Source organism: Oryctolagus cuniculus, chromosome 10, assembly GCF_964237555.1.
Source record: "Oryctolagus cuniculus chromosome 10, mOryCun1.1, whole genome shotgun sequence".
NCBI lineage: Eukaryota > Metazoa > Chordata > Mammalia > Lagomorpha > Leporidae > Oryctolagus > Oryctolagus cuniculus.
In genome coordinates this window covers 101,422,354-101,442,094 of record NC_091441.1, presented here as the reverse complement: position 1 = coordinate 101,442,094, position 19,741 = coordinate 101,422,354, and the positions used below count along the sequence as shown (strand labels likewise).

The 19,741-nt window shown below is 57.5% G+C and overlaps 2 protein-coding genes across 5 annotated transcripts in view; one reads left to right on the top strand and one right to left on the bottom strand.

The window, feature by feature from the left end:
* Window positions 1-1,602, top strand: part of PTPN23 (protein tyrosine phosphatase non-receptor type 23) — a 40,838-nt gene extending 39,236 nt beyond the window's left edge. The window contains exons 21-25 of the mRNA XM_002713335.5: window positions 42-226; window positions 314-418; window positions 502-640; window positions 715-828; window positions 904-1,602. Of these exons, the coding sequence (XP_002713381.1) occupies window positions 42-226; window positions 314-418; window positions 502-640; window positions 715-828; window positions 904-1,386 (1,026 nt within the window). The 3' untranslated portion in view covers window positions 1,387-1,602. The remainder of the gene's footprint in view (window positions 1-41; window positions 227-313; window positions 419-501; window positions 641-714; window positions 829-903) is intronic.
* A 185-nt stretch (window positions 1,603-1,787) lies between these two features.
* SCAP (SREBF chaperone) overlaps window positions 1,788-19,741 on the bottom strand; it is a 78,042-nt gene continuing 60,088 nt past the window's right edge. For all 4 annotated transcript variants that reach the window (XM_008260548.4, XM_051852511.1, XM_008260547.4 and 1 more), the window contains exons 4-23: window positions 15,222-15,379; window positions 14,205-14,425; window positions 13,935-14,040; window positions 12,925-13,097; window positions 12,423-12,549; window positions 10,699-10,811; window positions 10,035-10,129; window positions 8,804-8,902; window positions 8,457-8,675; window positions 7,347-7,723; window positions 6,866-7,054; window positions 6,592-6,793; window positions 6,398-6,513; window positions 5,773-6,292; window positions 5,610-5,695; window positions 3,084-3,166; window positions 2,832-2,998; window positions 2,606-2,686; window positions 2,242-2,448; window positions 1,788-2,160 (exon numbers count right to left, since the gene is read on the bottom strand). In XM_008260548.4, the coding sequence (XP_008258770.1) occupies window positions 1,915-2,160; window positions 2,242-2,448; window positions 2,606-2,686; window positions 2,832-2,998; window positions 3,084-3,166; window positions 5,610-5,695; window positions 5,773-6,292; window positions 6,398-6,513; window positions 6,592-6,793; window positions 6,866-7,054; window positions 7,347-7,723; window positions 8,457-8,675; window positions 8,804-8,902; window positions 10,035-10,129; window positions 10,699-10,811; window positions 12,423-12,549; window positions 12,925-13,097; window positions 13,935-14,040; window positions 14,205-14,425; window positions 15,222-15,379 (3,585 nt within the window). In that variant the 3' untranslated portion in view covers window positions 1,788-1,914. The remainder of the gene's footprint in view (window positions 2,161-2,241; window positions 2,449-2,605; window positions 2,687-2,831; window positions 2,999-3,083; window positions 3,167-5,609; window positions 5,696-5,772; window positions 6,293-6,397; window positions 6,514-6,591; window positions 6,794-6,865; window positions 7,055-7,346; window positions 7,724-8,456; window positions 8,676-8,803; window positions 8,903-10,034; window positions 10,130-10,698; window positions 10,812-12,422; window positions 12,550-12,924; window positions 13,098-13,934; window positions 14,041-14,204; window positions 14,426-15,221; window positions 15,380-19,741) is intronic.

Here is a 19,741-nt window from a genome sequence, read left to right as displayed (position 1 = left end):
CCTGAAGATCACCTGTGGCTCCTGTCTTGTCTGCTCCTCAGCAAAAGGTAGCACGCTACTTCCCCACTGAGAGGGGCCAGCCCATGGTGCACGGCGCCCTGAGCCTGGCACTGAGCAGCGTGCGTACCACTGAAACCCACGTGGAGCGTGTCCTGAGCCTGCAGTTCCGTGACCAAAGCCTCAAGCGCTCTCTCGTACATCTCCACTTCCCGACTTGGCCTGAATTGTGAGTCTGTTGCCTTAGATCTCTGGGAGTGGGTAGAGGGAGCGCCTCAGGTTAGACCTGGCTCACGGACGATGCCCAACCCCGCAGAGGCCTGCCTGACAGCCCCAGCAACTTGCTACGCTTCATCCAGGAGGTCCACGCACATTATCTGCACCAGCGACCACTGCACACACCCATCATTGTGCACTGCAGGTAGGGAGCAGGCAGTAGCCCATGGGCTCCTCCTCCGTGGGCCCCTGGCCTGGCCTCACACACCGCCCCCCTTCTTGCCTCAGCTCTGGTGTGGGCCGCACAGGGGCCTTTGCACTGCTCTACGCTGCGGTGCAGGAGGTGGAGGCTGGGAACGGGATCCCGGAGCTGCCTCAGCTGGTGCGGCGCATGCGGCAGCAGAGGAAGCACATGCTGCAGGAGAAGGTGAGCTGGGGGGGTGGTGGCGGCCTCGGGCCCAAGTCCCCCGCCAGCTGACCAAGCCCAGTGCCCCCCTGCAGCTGCACCTCAGGTTCTGCCACGAGGCAGTAGTGAGACACGTGGAGCAGGTGCTGCAGCGCCACGGCGTGCCCCCTCCCTGTAAACCTGTGGCCAGCACGAGCACCAGCCAGAAGGTGAGTAAGGGTCCCCGGAGGCTGCGGGCAGCCACAGCTTGCGCATCCCTCTCCTCACTGACCGCGTCTTCGCAGAATCACCTTCCTCAGGACTCCCAGGACCTGGTTCTCGGCGGCGATGTGCCCATCAGCTCCATCCAGGCCACCATCGCCAAGCTCAGTATCCGGCCTTCTGGGGGCTTGGATTCCTCGGCTGCCAGCTTGCCAGGCCCTGCAGAGCCCCCAGGCCTGCCGCCAGCCAGCCTCCCAGAGCCCCCCCCGATCCCTTCCTCCTCTCCACCACCTCTCTCTTCACCCTTGCCTGAAACCCCCCAGCCTGAGAAGGAACAGCCGGTGCCTGAAGCCCCCAACTTGGGGCCCCCCTCCTCCTCCCTGGAGCTGCTGGCCTCCTTAACCCCAGAGGCCTTCTCCCTGGACGGCTCCTTGCGGGGAAAACAGCGGATAAGCAAGCAGAACTTTCTCCAGGCCCATAATGGGCAGGGTCTGCGGGCTGCCCGGCCCTCTGATGACCCCCTCAGCCTTCTCGATCCACTCTGGACACTCAACAAGACCTGCTGAGGCTTTGCCTGTCTGGTCCACACTACATCTTCCTTGCCCACCTGCTCATGCCCAGCCAGGCCTCTGCGGGGAGCACAGCCGCTGGTTCCCATTCCTGCTGCCTTCATCCCTCCCTGGCCCAGCTTGTGCACTGCGGGCCGTGGGTCGGTTCTGCTCCTTTGTGGGACCTGACATTTTTCAGTTCTTTGCTACTGAAATAAACCACCCTGTTCTGTGGCCAGTGTCTCATAGTCTGTTCCCTGCTGCCTTGCGGAGGGAGCCCCAGCTTCAACTCTGTTGAAAATGTGGAAACCCCTCCCCCATTTTCCTCTTTGAGCAACTCTACAGGGGATCTAGGCTCAGGAAATGGTGCAGGAATTCCTCCAGGAGAGAGGAGTGGTTCACAAGACCTCTAACAGATGTTATTTTTAAAAAATGTTTATTACAGTCAAGAGGCAGCTGCCAGAGGACACCCAACTCCTCCCCCAAGTCTCAGTCCAGTGCATTGGCCCACAAGGCTTCTCCCCCCTGTGCCTGGGCACGGAGGGCTCAATCCAGCTTCTCCAGCACAGAGGGCACATAGACTAGGCTGAGCTCACTGCCAAAGTTGCAGACAATGGCAGCATTGTCCAGCACCAGGATCTGGCGGGCAGGCTGGGCCTCACTGTTCTTCCCCAGGTAGACTGTCTGTAACAGGTCCCCGTAGTTTAGGTCCCAAAAAGAAACACATCCCTGGCCACCAGTCACCAGCAGGTTGTCTGAGATGACACCCAAACTTGCACCACAGCCCAGGTCCTGGAAGCAAGGAAAGGACAGGCTCAGGGTCTACCTCTCAACCCGAGTCCGAGAGCCCAGGCCCAGGCCCCAGATGCCCACCTGCTGAATGGAGTAGAGCTTGATGCCTGTGCTGCGGTCCCAGATGCTGATGAGGTCATCCAGGCCACTGCTGATGACGCAGGATGCGGTACAGGTGAGGGAAGTCACGTCCCCACGGTGAGCAAACATGTGGCTGACCCGGCTGCCTGTCAGCACATCCCACAGACAGATGGCCCCATCTTGTCCACCACTGGCCAGCACCATGGTCTGGGGGAAGAAGCCCAGGGCACCGGGTCACATGTGGAGCACCTTTGTCAACAAGGTTGTCCCTGTAACTGGTGGTCATCACTCTGCCTCCTGGAAGGCCTTTGGGGGCCATCTCCCAGGAGTCAGGAAACCTTGGTACCCTTCCCACAAGGCTTACCTGGTCAATATATACAGTTGTGATGGCCCCAGAGTGGCCCTGCAGGGTGAAGAGGCAGCACGAGTCCTCCAGACGGAACACCTGGGATAGGGATGAGCATCAGGCTCTCCGTTCTGGGGTTTTCCAAATCACACTTGGGCCAGGAAATGCCTTCCTCCCTCATCCACGAAGTCTTTCCTTGACTGACCCACAGAGCTCAGCACCCAGAGGCCAGGTCAGTACTCACTCTCAGCGTGTGGTCCTGGCTCCCAGTCACCAAGCGCCCAGCGGCAGCTTTCAGGGCTGTGATGGGTTTCTGGTGTGCACAGGGCACTGTGTGGGTCAGGTGACAGGCCACTGTGTCACTGCTGCTGTACATGGGAGATGAAGGGGAACTGCCCCGCCCAGGGGTCCCTGAGAACAACAGGCCAAATGAGGGCTCTCATGGAGGGCACCTAGCAGGCAGCTCCCACCACCTCCCAGCCCCAGTGCTTCTGACCTCTGAACTGCAGGGGGCTGAGGGCGGTGTGGGTCTCCAGGGAGAAGAAGTCAAGGGAACCATTGAGCCGAGCAGCCACAATCCTGGAAAAGAGCAGCAGCTGTGGACGTGGGAATGAGAGGCAGAGGGGGCAGCAGCTCAGACTGCAGTCCTGATTAACCCTTTAGCTGTAAGATGGGAGTACCAGCGCCCACCTCACAGGGAGGCTGAGAGAATTAACTGAGCTAATGTGCACCAGGTGGTGTCTGATGAGCAGCACAGAAGGCTGTAAATTAAAACAGGTGAACAGGGGCCCACACTGCCTGCAGTGCCAGCATCCATGTGGATGCTGGTTCGCATCCCGGCTGCTCCACTTCTGAGCCAGCTCTCTGCGATGGCCCGGGAAAGCAGCAGAGGATGGCCCATGTCCTTGGGCCCCTGCACCCATGTGGGAGACCCGGAGGAGGCTCCTGGCTTCAGACTGGTTCAGCTCTGGCCGTTGGCGGCCAACTGGGGAGTGAATGAGCAGATGGAAGACCTCTCTGACTTTCAAATAAATAAATAAAATCTTAAAAACAAGCAAAAAAAAAAAAAAAAAAAAAGGTGAACAAAGGAACCCTCCAGAGCCTGAGGCTTACAGGGTGGCTACTGAGAAGGGAAATGCCAGGTGGCATTGGGCTGTCTCCACCCCCAGAAAAGCAGCTCTGACCTAAGCTTGGCCTACTCCATTTCCTTTTCCACAAAGAATTTCTTCTGCTCTTTTTTTAAGATTTATTTTTATTTATTTGAAAGAGCTACACAGAGAGAGGTAGAGACAGAGAGGTCTTCCATCCGCTGGTTCACTCCCCAGCTGGCCACAACAGTTTGAGCAGGGCCGATCTGAAGCCAGGTGCTTCCTCCAAGTCTTCCACGTGGGTGCAGGGGCCTAAGCACTTGGGCCATCCTTCACTGCTTTCCCAGGCCACAGCAGAGAGCTGGACTGGAAGAGGAGCAGCCGGGACTAGAACCGGCACCCAAATGGGGTGCCAGTGCTTCAGGACAAGGCTTTTAACCTGCTGCACCACAGCACCAGCCCCTCTCTCGAGTTCTTGTGCACTCAAACCCTGAGGCAGCCTGAGATGTCTGGACTTTCCCTAAAGTCAACAAAAAGTCACACAGCAAGGGAGGCTTCCCAGCGAGCGCCAAAGAGCCCAATGAGCTCGACCAGGCTGGAGGGCAGCATGTTGGCCAAGCTCTGCGAGGAGCCCGGGCCATGAGTGATGAAGGCAGGGGAACTGGCAGAACAGTTAAGGGCAGACACACACACACACACACACACACACACACCCCAGGCAGAAGGTAGTGCCAGCGATAACAAAAGGAAGCACAGGTCAGGCGAAGACATTTGCCAGGTGATACCTGACAAGCTGGGGACTCGAGCCCCACAGGGAACGCGGATAGAGTCCTGGGGAACAGCCACCACTGAGAGGTGCTGTGGAGGGGCAAGCACAACAGGAAGAGGGAAAGAACAGAGGCAGCAGCCACACAAAGTCATCTAAAACAAACAAACAAACGAAAACTCTCTGAAAATGCACTCCTCCCACTGAAAATGCAGCCGAGATACCCAGAAGGGTCAGCATTGACAACTGCAGAGCGAGAAGGGGCTGGCACCGCTGTGCAGCAGGCTAAGCCTCCGCCTGCAGTGCCTGCATCCTCTTTGGGCACCAGTCCGCATCCTGGCTGCTCCTCTTCCGACCCAGCTCTCTGCTACGGCCTGGGAAAGCAGCAGAGGATGACCCAACTGTCTGGGCCCTTCACCCACATGGGAGACCTGGAAGAAGCTCCTGGCTCCTGGCTTCGGATCGGCGCAGCTCCAGCCATTGCAGCCATTTGCAGAGTGAACCAGCAGATGGAAGACCTCTCTCTGTCCCTCTGTCTGTGACTACCTCTCAAATAAATAAAATCTTAAAAAAAAAAAATAGATGGAGGCCGGTGCCATGGCTCACTAGGCTAATCCTCCGCCTTGCGGCGCCAGAACACCGGGTTCTAGTCCCAGTCAGGGTGCCGGATTCTGTCCCGGTTGCCCCTCTTCCAGGCCAGCTCTCTGCTGTGGCCAGGGAGTGCAGTGGAGGATGGCCCAAGTGCTTGGGCCCTGCACCCCATGGGAGACCAGGAGAAGCACCTGGCTCCTGCCGTCAGATCCGCGCAGTGCGCCGGCCGCAGCGCGCCAGCCTTTGGAGGGTGAACCAACGGCAAAGGAAGACCTTTCTCTCTGTCTCTCTCACTGTCCACTCTGCCTGTCAAAAAAAAAAAAAAAAAAAAAAAAAAGATGGGAGACAAGAAGGTAGTGTTTCTGCTGTCATGGTTACAGTCATGAAGAGGCCTACTGCAGGCACCTCAACCCCAAACTCACTGTTGTCACTCTCCCCCTGCAGGTGGCCCACACCGTTCACAGCAGAGGGAGTGAGCACACAGGAGGGAAGTCGTCAGAAGCCTGCAGCCTGAGACTGGCCTCGCCAGGCCAGGCGGGGCTACCTGGCGTAGAGACAGGGAACCCAGCGCTCTTACCTTTTGTCCAGGAAGATCAGAGCTGTGATGCCGGAGGAGACCTCCTCGCTGCTGCAGCACAGCACACCCTCGATGGCGTCCCACACCTGCAAGCACAGAGGCTGTGAGCACCTGCCAGCCAGGAAGGCCCACAGTCCCCTGCGGGAACACGCCCTCTGCCCACCTCCAGGCGGCCGCTGCTCCGCCCCACCACGATGAGGCTGCCCTGCAGCTCCAAACTCCAGATGGAACCGTCCGCGCTGGGGGCCCAGGCCAAAGAAGGGGAGCCCTTCTCGAGACAGGCCCCCTCGTCCTCAGGACCTGGGGGCAGCACAGGCCCAGGCGAGGGGGGCCGCAGGGCCGGCGTGTGGACAGCTGCCAGCTCCTCCTCCTGGTATACCCGCTGCACCAGGCGGCTGAAGTCGTAGCCCAGGGAGTCCCGAGCACGGCTGCAGCCTGCCCGGTGCCGGGGTTCTGGCTGAGTGGGCTCTGGGGACGGCGGCCGTGCTGAGAAGTTGGTGTCAATTAAGCAGGTGAGGTCTGGCTGGTCCCCGAAGAGGGAAGATGACGGAGGGCCCCGGGGACGGTGTCGCAGCGGCGGGCTGTCCCCAGGCTCCTCTGGGCCAGCCTTCCCACCATCTGACAGCCGTTCCCAGTTCTCCTGGGCCTCAAACACACTGCCAACACCACTGTCCCGGCGCTGCCTGCAGGGGTGGGCAGGGAGGGCGGATGAGGTGTGAGGACCAATGGCTGGAACGGGGGTCTCAGAGCCCAGGGGGTGCGGCAGGGAGCAGGGCAGCCACACCTACCCAGGGCGCGGGATGCGCGTGAGGCAGTCCCCGGTCTGTGCATCCCACACGCACACGCGGCCGGCCAGGCAGCAGCTCACCAGCAGCATGCCGTCGCTGGCTAGGCACTCGATGTCCTGCGGAGCCACGCGTTGGTAGAGGTAGAGCCTGGCCCCCAGCCCGACCACCCGCCTTCCCCCCAACCCTGTGCTCACCATGAGGTGGCCGCGCAGCACCAGCGGAACGATCTCCGTCTCCGGCGGCGCGTAGCCGTAGTCATCACAGGGCAGCTCTCCCCGCCGCCGCCGCCCGGGCCCGCCACCGGGCTGCCCGTAGTTGCGCGGGCAGAGCACGCGGTAGAGGCAGAGCAGCAGCAGCACGAGCACGATGCCCGCTGCCAGGCCCAGCGCCGCCACCCTGCAGGCAAGCAGGGCCCATGAGCGGCAGCCCCGGGGCCCCGACCCACCCATGGCCCCGGCCCGGCCTTACTTGTACAGCGTGATGTCGCCATGTGTCCGTGTCTCGCCTGGGCCCCTGGCCCCGGCCTCCCAGAGCCCAGCTGGCACCGGCCCAGGCCGAGGCCAGGCACTGCGGCTGTCCTGAGGGTGCCGTCCCTCCAGGGCCTCCCTGGGGTTCAGGTGGAGCGTGACCGGGATGACGGGCAGCAGGCTGATGTACCTGGGACCGGGAAGGCGCCACCTCAGTGGGGACGCCCTGTCAGGCCCAGTCCCCTCCCTCTCTGCAGGTGCAAAGACCACCCTCCCAGCCTTCAGGGTGGGATGGAGAGGTCTCCCCCCAGCCCAACACCTAGGCCTGGCTGCTTGGTCTATTCCTACCTCACAAACTTGTAAATATTTTTAATTATCTGAAATGCAGAATTCAAACCAAACAGCTCTCCCACCCGAGGGGAGGGGGAAGCTCTGGGCGGTGGGAGCAGAGGTGGTGGCAAAGCTGGCCTGGCCCAACTCACCTCTTGGCCAGTGTGATATTGTAGTAGCTGAAGAGCGTAGGCCAGTGGCGGAAGGACAGCTTCCTCCAGAGCTCCTCGTCCTCGGGCCCCCAGGTCACCTCTGGGACAGGGCTGTCAGGCACACCCTCTGTGGGACCCCCAGGCTCAGGCCGCTCACCTGGCAATGTCTGGTTTTCGGGCAGCTTAGGGGCATCAGGTGGGAAGATGGAGAAGGCAGGGTCCGGATGTCTGGCGGGCAGCACGCCACTAGGCACTGGCACCGGTGCCAGGGCACCCTCACCCAGTGGGCTCTGTTCCGTCACCTGGGCAGCGAGGTAGGTGCGCAGCCCTGCGGGGTCTGTGTACACCAGGATGCCAATCCAGACAACAGTACCAGCCTGCAGGGGGGCGTTGTGTGCTCAGTGGGACCCCCCCGGGGGGGGGTGCAGGGAGGAATGGGCAGCCCCAAATCTCAGCAGCTTGAAGAGGGCAGCACCGGGACTTTGGGCCTGGATGTAAACGGAGGTCAAAGGCCCCAAGCTGTCTCTGCCTCCCCAAGTACTCCCACAACCTCTTGCCAACATTTGCCACTGGAGCAGTGGCTGATTTCCCTTCCATGGTTAGAGGTTGGGTTTCCTGACCGGGATGCACCCTGGAGGACCTTAGGTGTGACTCAGGTCTTCCTCACCCCTCACCCCTCACCTCCTCCACAGCTGCAGTCCCTGAGGTCTGCACGCAGGGGGAGCCAGCTGCCTGACCTGCTCCAGAGACCCTCCAGGCCTGAGTGCCCAGAGGGCTCAGCCTTACTCCCTCTCCCTCAACTCCTAGGAAGCAGTGCTGCTGCCCAGCACCCTGAGGCCTGCACACCGCAGCAGCCCATGAACCCCGACCCAGAGCACCCTGTCCAGCAGCTCTGGGGAGACGTCACTGCCTCCACCTGGTGACCCTCAGACAGACTCATCTCAGCAACCACTGGCACCTGGGCAGAGAGGGCATGATGGGCTGGATGGGCAGTCTCCCAGAGCCAGCCTTTCAGGGCCATGGGCACCCAAGGCAGAGCACAGCAGCTCCAGGGCTTGAGCGCTGGCCCTCAGAGGGAGCAGGGCAAGGCAGGGCAGGGCTGGCAGGTACCATGATGAGGCGCTGTGCGAGGCGGGTGCGGGCCAGGAAGTAGATGACACGCAGCCTCTTGGGGAGCCGCAGGTTTCGGAAGGAAGACGTTTGCAACGTGATGGTGTGGGCTGTGGACGGCCGTGCAGCCAGTGGCCTCTCATAGCGCACTGGACGCCCCACTGGTTTGGCTGGGGGTAGGCAGGCCTCAGGGGGCAGCCGCTTGTTCAGGTCTGCAAGCTGTTGGGGGCGCAGTGGTCAGGGTCCAAGTCTGCTGTCCATGCTGCATGCATGGGAGGGCTGCCCCTGCCCGAGGTCTTCGGGGCTGGGGAGGAGGGCGGGGCAGGGCAGGCTCAGCCCACTCCTACCTCCATCCTGCGAATGTCGATGGACAAGACAGTGGTGAAGAAAAGCATCTGCAGGAAGAAGTCAGACACTAGGCCCACGACGGCAAAGAGACAGAACTCCTGGAACGAGAGCACGCGGGGTGTGGGAGGAGGGCAGGGGCAGGCAGGACACATCAGGGAGACGCTGGCGACGGAGGGACGGTGCCAGCAGCTCACTTCATGCCCACCAGAGGGCAGCAGAGACCCCCCACACACACCTTTCCCCAGAGAAGGCTGCCGTGTGGGCGCTCTCCACCACCCTCTTGGTCTTCCTCGGGAACCTCTAAGTCTCAACAGCCTGATCCCCAAGGTCCTCACCTACTGAACCCTTGGCCCATCCTGTGCCACCAACCTAGCCAAGCCAAGGACTGATCAGAAAGCTCCTCTCCAGCCCCAGCACTGGAGGGCAGGGCCTGGGAGCAGGAGGGATTAACTCTGTCCTCCAGCCTCGGTCCCAAGATGGGATTTCCTGAGATTTCCACTTTCCTCCCGCCTTTGAGACCTCTGGCACATTACGAGTTTTGGCTCAAACTGAAGCTACAATGACCGTGTGTAGCACACACAGGCACAATGGTGGCATTAGCTAACACTCCACGCCCGCACCACGGTGTGCAGGCAACACTGTTTTACCAGGAGGAAAGCCTGGTGCGCTTTTCCCCCTGCTCCTCCCCAGTTCCCAGCAGCCCTGGGGAAAGTCCCCTCTTCACCGCCTGCAATCATACTCAGCACAGGCCCATCGCTCCCTCTCCCTCCCCAGTGTGGGGCGCTGCCCTCCTGTGCGTCAGGCCAGGGCTGTGCCTGTGCAGGCTGCAGCTGTGGACAGACCGGGGCCGTGGGAGGCAGACACGAAGGAACTGGTTCAGGGGCCTCAGCGCTGCTGCCTGGGCAGCTTGAAACTGCAGTCACTGGCTTCTCCAAGCCCCAGAGCCTCTCCTGCCACCGGCTGAATGGGAAAGCAGGCAGGAAAGGGTCAAAGGTGGGGGTCAAAGGCAGAGCCTGCCTGGCTGAGTGCTCAAGTCCACAACCCAGCCAGGCTTTACTGAGTGCTTCTGAGCCCTGCATGCAATACAACCAACATGCAGGCAGAGGTCCCGTCTCCTGGGCAGAAGCGTCTGTACTGAAGGAGAAGCGCACCGCACCTGCCCTTGGCTGCACAGCTTCGGAGCCCATCAGTGTGCTCACGCTCCTCTGAGCAGCAGGCCTTGGGCCTTACCTGGATGGCAGGCACTAGGGTGAAGTAGCCAATGAGGATGATGCACAGCTCTGTCGCCATGTTCTTCATGATGGACCAGCTCTCACTGCTTAGGCCTGCAGGAGGCAACACCAGGGCACAGGGGCAGCTCATGACCCCCCTCTGCAAGGAGGCTACACACAACCCTACGCTCCTCTGAAGGGCAGAGCAGTGGGCAGCGGCCCAGCCTTTTGAAGCAAGCAACCCACCAGAACACGCCCCACCCCTCAGGACCCTGCCCATGTCCAGACCCCAAGGTGCTGGCACCACTGCACAGCTGCTTAGAAGGAAGTGGGGCTTCCAAGGCTTGGAGGGTACAGGGGAGAGCTCCAGTCATGAGAAGAGGAGAGAAGAGGGTGCAGAGGGATAAAGCAGGAAGAGCAGTCACGAGGCAATGGCTTGACTGGAAGGCACCAGCAAACACGTGCCCCACAGCAGTCTGCGCTGCTTCCTTGTTAATGCACGGACCAGGACCGAGCACGGGCCAGCCTCACAGCTTCATGCTACCAGGGCCCCGTGAGCACTGCACGGACAGTGGAGGCCAGAGCAAGGTAAGCCTAAGGGGCTCCCAGCTTCCTCAGGCAGCCCAGGACCTCAAGGGAGAGGCCCTCTCCACCTCAGCGCCCCCGATCCACTGTTGTCGTACCTTGGGCGATCCGCAGCTTCACCTCGAGGTCCACTGGGGTCGAGACCACGGACTTGGTGAGCACCAGCACATTCTCTAACCCGATAACCACCACAAGGTAGGGAAAAATCTCACTAGGACAGAGGAGGAGAAGGGAGGGGCGGGGCTGTGGAGGGCCCCCAACACACAGCTGGCTCTCCCCAGCCTGAGTCCTCGGGATGTTGTGGAGTTCCCAGGTACAGACGGCCAAGCAACTCCCACCAGGGCCTCTGTCTACACAGCTCTCAGCTTTAGGCAGGCTCCAAAGCCTTGCCGAGGTGCCAACAATCAGCCCTCTCCACGCACCCACCCATCCCCAGCACAGGGAAGGGGCCCTGAGGAAGGATTCCACTACCCAACTCTCCGGCCCTTCCTGAGCCAGACACTGCTGGCTGACTGAAATGACCACGGCCACAGCCCCACGTAGTAATTCCAAGCCATAACAGCTAAATGGAAGCAGGCTGGAACCAGCATAGCGCCCTGTGTGCCCGTGTTGAGAGGTGGTGAAACCAACCTTCCTAAAGCAAACCCTACATGCTGCCTGAGCCCTTGGTCTCTCAACCTCAGAGCCTGCACCAGGCTGACACCCAAGGACATGGGTTCTACTTTGCCAGGATCTCCCCATGGGGCCAAAGTGAGGGTGGACTCTGAGAGACAGAGGAGAGGGGGACAGGCAGTGTTTCACACCACCAGGTTCAGGCAAGGGAACAAAAACTGTAAGCAAAAGTTGCCGTTTCCACAACTAGCCTGGTGAGCCGAGATCAATCCGTTAGCAATGGGGGAGGATGGGGGAGCCGAGGAGACCAAAGTCAGAGCTTCCGGATGGGATTTAGAGAGGAGAGGCAGGGGAAGGAAACATCAGGAACAGAGGTGACAAATGACACTGTGCTTGTACCTTTCAGAAAGCTCATTTGAACATGACCTATTTCATTTCGTAAGGATTTATTTGAAAGGCAGAGTGACAGAGAGATCTTCCGTCTACTGGTTCACTCCCCAAAAGGCCACAACAGCCAGGGCTAGGGCAGGCAGAAGGCAGGAGCCTGGAACTCCCACTGGGTCTCCCACATAGGTGGCAGGGCCCCCAAGGACTTGGGTCATCCTCTGCTGCCTTCCCAGACACATTAGCAGGGAGCTGGATGGAAAGCAAAGCAGCTGGGACTGGAACTGGTGCTCTGATAGGGATGCAAGCAGTGACCTAACCTGCTGCTCCACAACGCTAGACTCAACCTATTTTATTGGACATTTAAAAGTTTCAAAGGTTAAAGGAAAGCAGTGTACCCTTCTCTACCTCAAACCCTTTAAGAAGCAGTGTACAAATGTACAACACACCCAGGCACATCCATACACACACATGCAACACATGCTTGTGGATTGCACTCACATACATATGTGTATACATGTATACACACACTCACATATGTGAAGCACACACATACACAAAGATACACACCCCACTGGTAGACCCTCACATATGCACACACACATACACAAGCAAAATGATCCCTTATATGCATTATATGTACAAAGAGGCATATGTGTACACAAACGCATGTACAAAAAATGTACCTCTTAATGTCACAAACAACAATGTGAAGACTTGAGTTGAAAGCAAGCATCCAGTCCAGGAAAGGCCAAGCACTCAGCTGTGCAAGGCTCTCTGGCCTGAGGGCCCACCTTACGGCCCAGTGGAGCTGCTGGGGACCTACCCGCCATTGAGGGTAGGCGTCAGGCCGAAGAGTGTGCAGAGCCCCACGGACATGAGCAGCGAGCTGAGCACTGTGACCACGGCGGCCAAGGCTAGCCCCCATTTGGACTTGACCATGTCGATCTTGCCTGGAGGGCAGGGCAGAGAAGACATATCAGGGCAGCAGCTTCCCCAGCCCCCAGCCCACATGGGCCCCTCCTGACAGCACCCGGGGGTACTGTGTCCTGTTGGCTGAGGATGGGAAAGCTCCTGGTACAATATTTCCCAGCCTCATGGACAAGTGCACCCTCCAGGAACCCTAATCCAGGCAGGATCTTTTTCTTGGAAGTGAGAGGAACACTGGATCCACCTAAGCCCCTGACACTGATGGAAGATGAAGCCCTGGCTTTGGTAACCACCCAGCACATCTTTGTGCCAGGTCACCACCAGAGGCAGGGAAGGGGGTGGTGTGGAAATGCCCATTTGGCTTGAGAAAGCCCCCAGCTTCCCTGCCATGGACCTACGTGTGGAGAAGTAGATGTAGGCAAACAAGATGATGTAGGTCGTCACGAGGGGGATGAGCTCGGCGACACCAATCTCCTCCTTGAAGTGCACGTGGACCAGGCTCTCTGCTCGAAGGCTGCAGTTGGGGCTGGGGTGCAGTAGCATGAGGCGGGCACGCAGACTACCCAAGAACCTGGTTATCAAGTGGGGTGGGGGTGGATGGAGTATCCCTCTCGGCCCAGGGACAAAGGAGATCCCCAGAAGGGGGCCCATCTGGGCATCCCTGACTGTGCTGGCAGGGGACTTCTCTATGGCTCTAAGCTTCGCTAGTGTCCACGGGTCCAAAGCTGTCTCAGAAGCTCTCCTTTCTCCCCCTCACCCAACTGTAATCCCAAGCTGATTGCCAAAGGCCCCCGAGAGCGAACTGGAGGCACCTGATGTGTCATCTGGGGACACCTGTCCTAGGCTCACGAGACCAAAGGGACACTAAAATTGCTGGTCCTGCTTTCATCTTTTTCTTTCTTAAAAAATTTATTTGAAAGGCAGAACAACAAAAAGAGAAGGAGAAACGGAGGGAGGGAGGGAAACATATCTTCCACCTGCTGGTTTACTCCCCAAATGCCCACAATAGCCAGAGCTGAGCCAGGCTGAAGCCTGGAGCCCACAACTCCATCTGGGTCTCCTACATGGATAGCAGGGGCCCAAGTACTTCAGCCATCTTCTACCACCTTTCCAGGTATATTGGGAGGGAGCTGTATTGGAAGCAGAGTAGCCGGGACTCAAATGGGTACTCCCATGTGGGATGCTAGTATTGTACACCGTGGCTTACCCCACTATGCCACAACACTGGCCCCCACCCCTTATCCTTAACCATCTGTTAGGCCATCCCCATTCAAGTGTAGCAGACAGCACCCCTTCAGCTAAGCCAGGGACAGAAACATTTCAACAGGAGACCTAAACATTCCCAGGTTCTCAGGGAGCATTCTGAACACTCAGCCCAGTCAGAAGCCCAGAGCACTGCTCATCTCACTTGGCATGGTAGCGCTGGAAGACCAGGGTAATGGTGTATGAGACCATCCTCTTCCTGGTGTAGAGGCTCACCCCGCTGTACTTCCCAGGAACACCAAACAGCAAGTCTGTGGACAGAAATCAGCATGTGCTGACAAAAGAAATGACCAAAGGATTCCTTCCCACTGCCACCCGCATAACAATAACCCCTCATCAGCCAGAGTACCCATCAAGGAAGAGATGGTGACTGACAACCACCCCCATGGGTCCTAGGGAACCTGTGATGGGGTACCTTTGAGCGTGGCTGAAGTCTGCAGCGTTTTGGGCTCATGCTGGTGAATGGTCCTGATGATGTCAGGATCAGCATGGAAGCGCTCCCGATCGTTCTGCCAGAAGTTGCCAGGGGAGAGCAGCAGGCATCCATGCTCAGGGAGTAGGTTTCGGAGCTTCCTGAGGCCTGGCAGCAAGTCAGTCACCTGTAGGCACACCTCTTCCAGGCTCCTGGGCCCAGAGCTGTGCAAGAGACAGGACAAGGCACCTGCTGTGTCTGCCATCTCAAAGCAGGCCCAATGCACTTATGGGTCATCTCAGTCATCAGGTTCCTAAGTGTCCTCTATCTGCTTCCTGGTATCACCAAAGAGCCTGACAATGAGGGCATTACAGGCAAGTATCACCAGGAGGTTAACAGCCAAAGCATGTGTGTCTGGACTTCAAAGTACACCTGGAACCCCAAAGCCCAAAATCTCCAAAGAGAGACAAAGTGTGGGGACTGTGGGGACATGCACTGCCCCACTCACTACAACAACCTAGCCAATTCAGTGGGCAAGTGGGGTTTTGTTTAGTTCAACAGCATGCTTGTCAAAGGTGTCAGCTCACTAAAACCCAGAGTGATACATGCTGCGAAGCCAGCACACTCAGACACCCACTGATGAGCCTGAGCATGGCCTAGGCTGGGGCTTCTGAAGGCATCCCCAGGCGGGGCTTGCATCTCGTCAGCACAGCCACCTCTATATGCCCATCTCACACCACACGGACAAGCCCCATGCGTCACAAGTCAGCCCGATGGACACTTGCTCTGCCTGAGAAGTGAAGCTGAAGCTCAGAGCTCCCTCTCTGCTGCTGGCATAGTTGCAGAGGGAACGGAACCCCAGTGGGTTCACAGGACACCAAGAAATACAAGGCTGACTCGGCCTCCATTCTTCTTGTTTTTTTTCTGCAGATCCAGCTCACTGAACTTACACCAAGGACTGTAACCCTCCCTTCAGTTCTGAATGGGATTCAGGGAGGCCAGGCTGCTGGGAATGGGTACCTGTCTCTCAGCACATGGTTCCGGATCTCTTCCACCAGCTGGAATGCCCGAGACAGAGGGGAGCGGAACACATCTACTGCCAGGAGGTTCTTGTGCCAGGGAGATACTGAGGATTTCACAAATATCTGCTGAATGTAAGCCACTGGGGCACCTACATACTGCAGAAGAAACAGGGCAGGGTGCAGAAAAGTCAGCTCAGTGCACGAGGGAGCACCACAGGAACACATTCATCAAGGAAGCACTGACACCTCCTATGGGCAAAGGGCTGTGGCACCAGGTGTCAGCTAACCATGGCTCACAGGCCTGTTCTGATCAAGCCTTACAGCAGCACCCCATGGCCATTCCATCACTACCATCAATGGCTGCTTTCACACGTGTTTGCGACAGATGCCATCTGCCTGCAAAACCTAAACGTTTACTGTTTGCCCTTCATGGAACTTCTGTTGCCCAGGTGACAGACCCGAAGCTCCCCCAAGGATGCAGCCTATCTCACTGCTCTATGTTTTGCCAACTGCAGTAGGGCAGTTGTTTCTGAAGATCAAAAGACCCTTGTCTGCCGGCGCCACAGCTCACTAGGCTAATCCTCCACCTTGCGGCGCCGGCACACCGGGTTCTAGTCCCGGTTGGGGCGCCGGATTCTGTCCCGGTTGCCCCTCTTCCGGGCCAGCTTTCTGCTGTGGCCAGGGAGTGCAGTGCAGGATGGCCCAGGTGCTTGGGCCCTGCACCCCATGGGAGACCAGGAGGAAGCACCTGGCTCCTGGCTTCGGATCAGCGTGGTGTGCCGGCCACAGCGCGCCGGCCGTGGCGGCCATTGGAGGGTGAACAAACGGCAAAAGGAAGACCTTTCTCTCTGTCTCTCTCTCTCACTGTCCACTCTGCCTGTCAAAAATAAATAAATAAATAAAAAATATATTAAAAGACCCTTGTTTAAGTCCCAGCTGTTCAAAAGTATAGCCTTAGAACGCCGCTGACATCTGGATTTCAACCTCCTTGCTGTGAGAGGGCATGCCGCCACTCACCTGCAGCATCAGGGTGTCCCTGCATGCCACATTCACACAGGCAGACAGTGTTTGCAGAGACTTTGGGTTACTAGAAACATCAGCACCCAACAGCCAGGCCCATGAGTCCTGAGCCAGTCCTATGGGAGGCAGAGGCACAGGTGCTGTGCCTTTCATGACTCAAATCCAGGACTCCCCCCATATGAGGCATACTTTTCTCACTGGAACCTGCTGTCTACCCTTCAAGTCCCAAGAGTGAAAAAAGGGTACACCTGTGCAGCTCCCAGTGCTCAGTGTGGTGGAACGTGCCTGAAATGTGTGCTGGGTCAGTCGTAGCAGGCAGCTGAGCCAGGGGAGGGGCTGAATGGAGCCATGGGACAGGGGAGGGTTGGTGGGAGACAGGAAGATGTCTGAGGCATAAGGGACACTGTGAGCAGACAGCCTGGACGGGGGTCCTAGTGGGTAAGAATGCAGATCACAGGGACAATGAAGCAGGTTAAGATGCAGGCTGGCTGAACTGTCTGGAGTTTTATACAGTCAACAGAGAAAAAAACCCTATCTGACGTGCAGTGGTGACCGGATGAAAGCAGTGCTCCAGAAAGACACAAAAAGACACTCCAAGGGCTGGCGCCGTGGCTCACTTGGTTCATCCTCCGCCTGTGGCACCGGCATCCCATATGGGCGCCAGGTTCTAGTCCCGGTTGCCCCTCTTCCAGTCCAGCTCTCTGCTGTGGCACGGGAAGGCAGTGGAGGATGGCCCAAGTGCTTGGGCCCCTGCACGCACACAGGGGACCAGGAAGAAGCACCTGGCTTCTGGCTTCGGATCAGTGTAGCTCCGGCCGTAGCAGCCATTTGGGGGATGAACCAGCGGAAGAAAGACCTTTCTGTCTCTCTCTCTAACTCTGTCAAAAAAAAAAAAAAGACACTCCAGAAAGAGTTACAGCATCTACTGGAGACTAAGGGCCAGGGAAGCCAGGCCTGTCTGAGAGATGAGGGGCTGTCCACAGGTCTACACTGCAGTCAGAGACTCCGAGGGGCCATGTGTAGATGAAGGGATGGTCACTGAGCACACAATTCCAAACTCCAAATTAGGGCAGGGCAAGAGCCAAGACGTCAACCAAGCTCAGCAGGTGGATATCTCCTGGGCCCCTGGGCACAAAGAAACCACCAGAAGCAACCACCTGTGCCCTCATGTAGCTTAAGTTCATGACGCTCTGGGGACAGCAGGCCTCATCCAGTTTACTGCATACCCCACAGCAGGCCCACCAGAAGCTGCCAGGAGGTACAGAGGCACCTGGATGGGGCTGGCAGCCACAGGCCCCAACCTGAGCAGCAACTCAGTCACTCAACACACCACTCAGACCTCAGCGGGGCAGAAGCCTCTCTCAGGAGGGTCATCTCAGACATCTGATGGACACAGCACTGCCATGGCACTGTGGAGACTCCAGCCCCAGGCCGTGACTCTGCATATACCACCTCCTCTGACCACCGCCCTTCCAGGACCCTGAGTTAACACCCTGGCCTGAAGTGCTGGCATCCCATATAGGCACTGGTTCAAGACCTGGCTGCTCCACTTCCAATCCAGCTCTCTGCTATGGCCTGGGAAAGCAGTGGAAGATGGACCAAGTCCTCAGGCCCCTGCACCCACGTGTGAGACCCGAAGGAAGCTCCTGGCTCCTGGCTTCGGATTGGCGTGGCTCTGGCCATTGCAGCCAATTCCATTGCAGCAAACTGGGGAATGAACCATCGGATGGAAGACCTCTCTCTCACGCTCTCTCTGCCTCTCCTCTCTCTGTGTAACTCTGACTTGCAAATAAATAAATAAATCTTTAAAAAGGAAAAAAAAAAAAAGACCAGGACTCTCTCCTGCCTCTTCTTTTGCAGCCACCACACCGTGAGCTGCTTGGGGAAGGCAAAGAATTGAGAGGCCTTTCAACCAGCACCCCGTGAGGAACTGAGGTCCTCAGGCCCACAGCCTGAGGGGTCTGCTAATGGTCAGCTGAACAAGTAACCTGGAGGCAGACACTCCCTCAGCTGAGCTGTAAGCTGACTGTAGCCTCTGCTGCTAACTGACTGTGGTCCTGTGAGACCTTGAGCTAAAGGACACAGATAGGAAAACCCAGGCTTGGAGAGAGAAAATGCTGTAGCCAATCTCACACAGCTGACAGGCAACAGAACCAGGATTAAAACCCCAGGCTACCTAATTCCCTAGCCCATATGTTCTTCTACAGCCAACCTGCTGAGGCAGTTCCAAACAGCATGAATCCCATAGAGAGCAGGACATAGCAGCAAAGGTCCAGGTGAGCAATGTGGGACAGAAGCTAAGGCCCTGGGGTCTCTGGCCAACACTGATGGCACAAGGCCTCTGTCCAGGGTTTCTTGTAAACCCTATGTCCAGACTTAAGCAGCCATGATAAACCTTGCAATGATGGCCTTCAAGTCTAGCACGGAAGAAGCCTGGCCACCTCTGTGGACCTGGCAGGTGGGGATTGGTCTAAGGTTCCAGTTCCATCATAAGGTGGTCTAGGGGAGCCCAACCAGGGCTGCAAATCCCAGGCTTTCTACACATATTATGTCCTTCATATTTAGACTAACCTAGAGCCCCAGGTCACCGCACCTTTATACTGGCACCCCCACAGGCTCCCTTCAGAACAGGGAGAGCTTTTGTCATTCCGGTCCTCTGCAGAGGGGGACTCCTAATTCTTGTCCTCCAGCCCTGACCGGCAGGGGGTATGGTGGGAAGATGGGACTCAGCAAACCCACCAGGGTTCAAAAATCTAGCTCCACCATCCCCTGGATGTGCAGCTCCAAGCCTCAGAAATTCACTGACTGAAGGAAATGGGAATAAAATCTCAGACCTCACCAGATCACCAGGAGTACTGATGGAAACAACACATGTGAACCATCGAGTGAAGTGTGGCTGAAAACACGCTAGCTGCATCTCTCTCATTACCTCTTGGAACTATGAAATCCGGACTTGGCATTCCAGGTACAGTCCTCTCAGTCTCCAATTTCTCCAAGTTCAATCAAATTAACACTTTCACCACCACATTCATCATAGTGTCAACCTCCCACTGCCTACAAAATTAAAGTCTACACTCCACAGGATAGATTCAACCTGGTCCTACCCACATTACCACTACCATGCTCCAAGAAAAACTGTAGACTCACTGCCTCCTAAATAAGCCATTCTGTTCCTTTATTCAACAAGAAAACTTTCTTCAACATCTACAACAATGCGCAAAACACTTAGTGTGTAAATGTTAACGAAACAGGACTCCAAAAGGATGGCAGTGAAGAAGAGAAGCAGGGCACACATCCAGGAGGGTGGACTGTGCCTGCTGACTTCCTTCCACAGAGTACAGTACGGAGCAGGAAGAAGCCTGACACTCTGTTGGGGTGATCAGGGTTAACATCAACAGCAGTAAGTCAGGCGGATCACACATACCCTTGAGATGTTAAGAGGAGGACACTTCACCTCTGAGACCTTTCTCCTAAAATCCACCGCTCCAGTCTTACCAT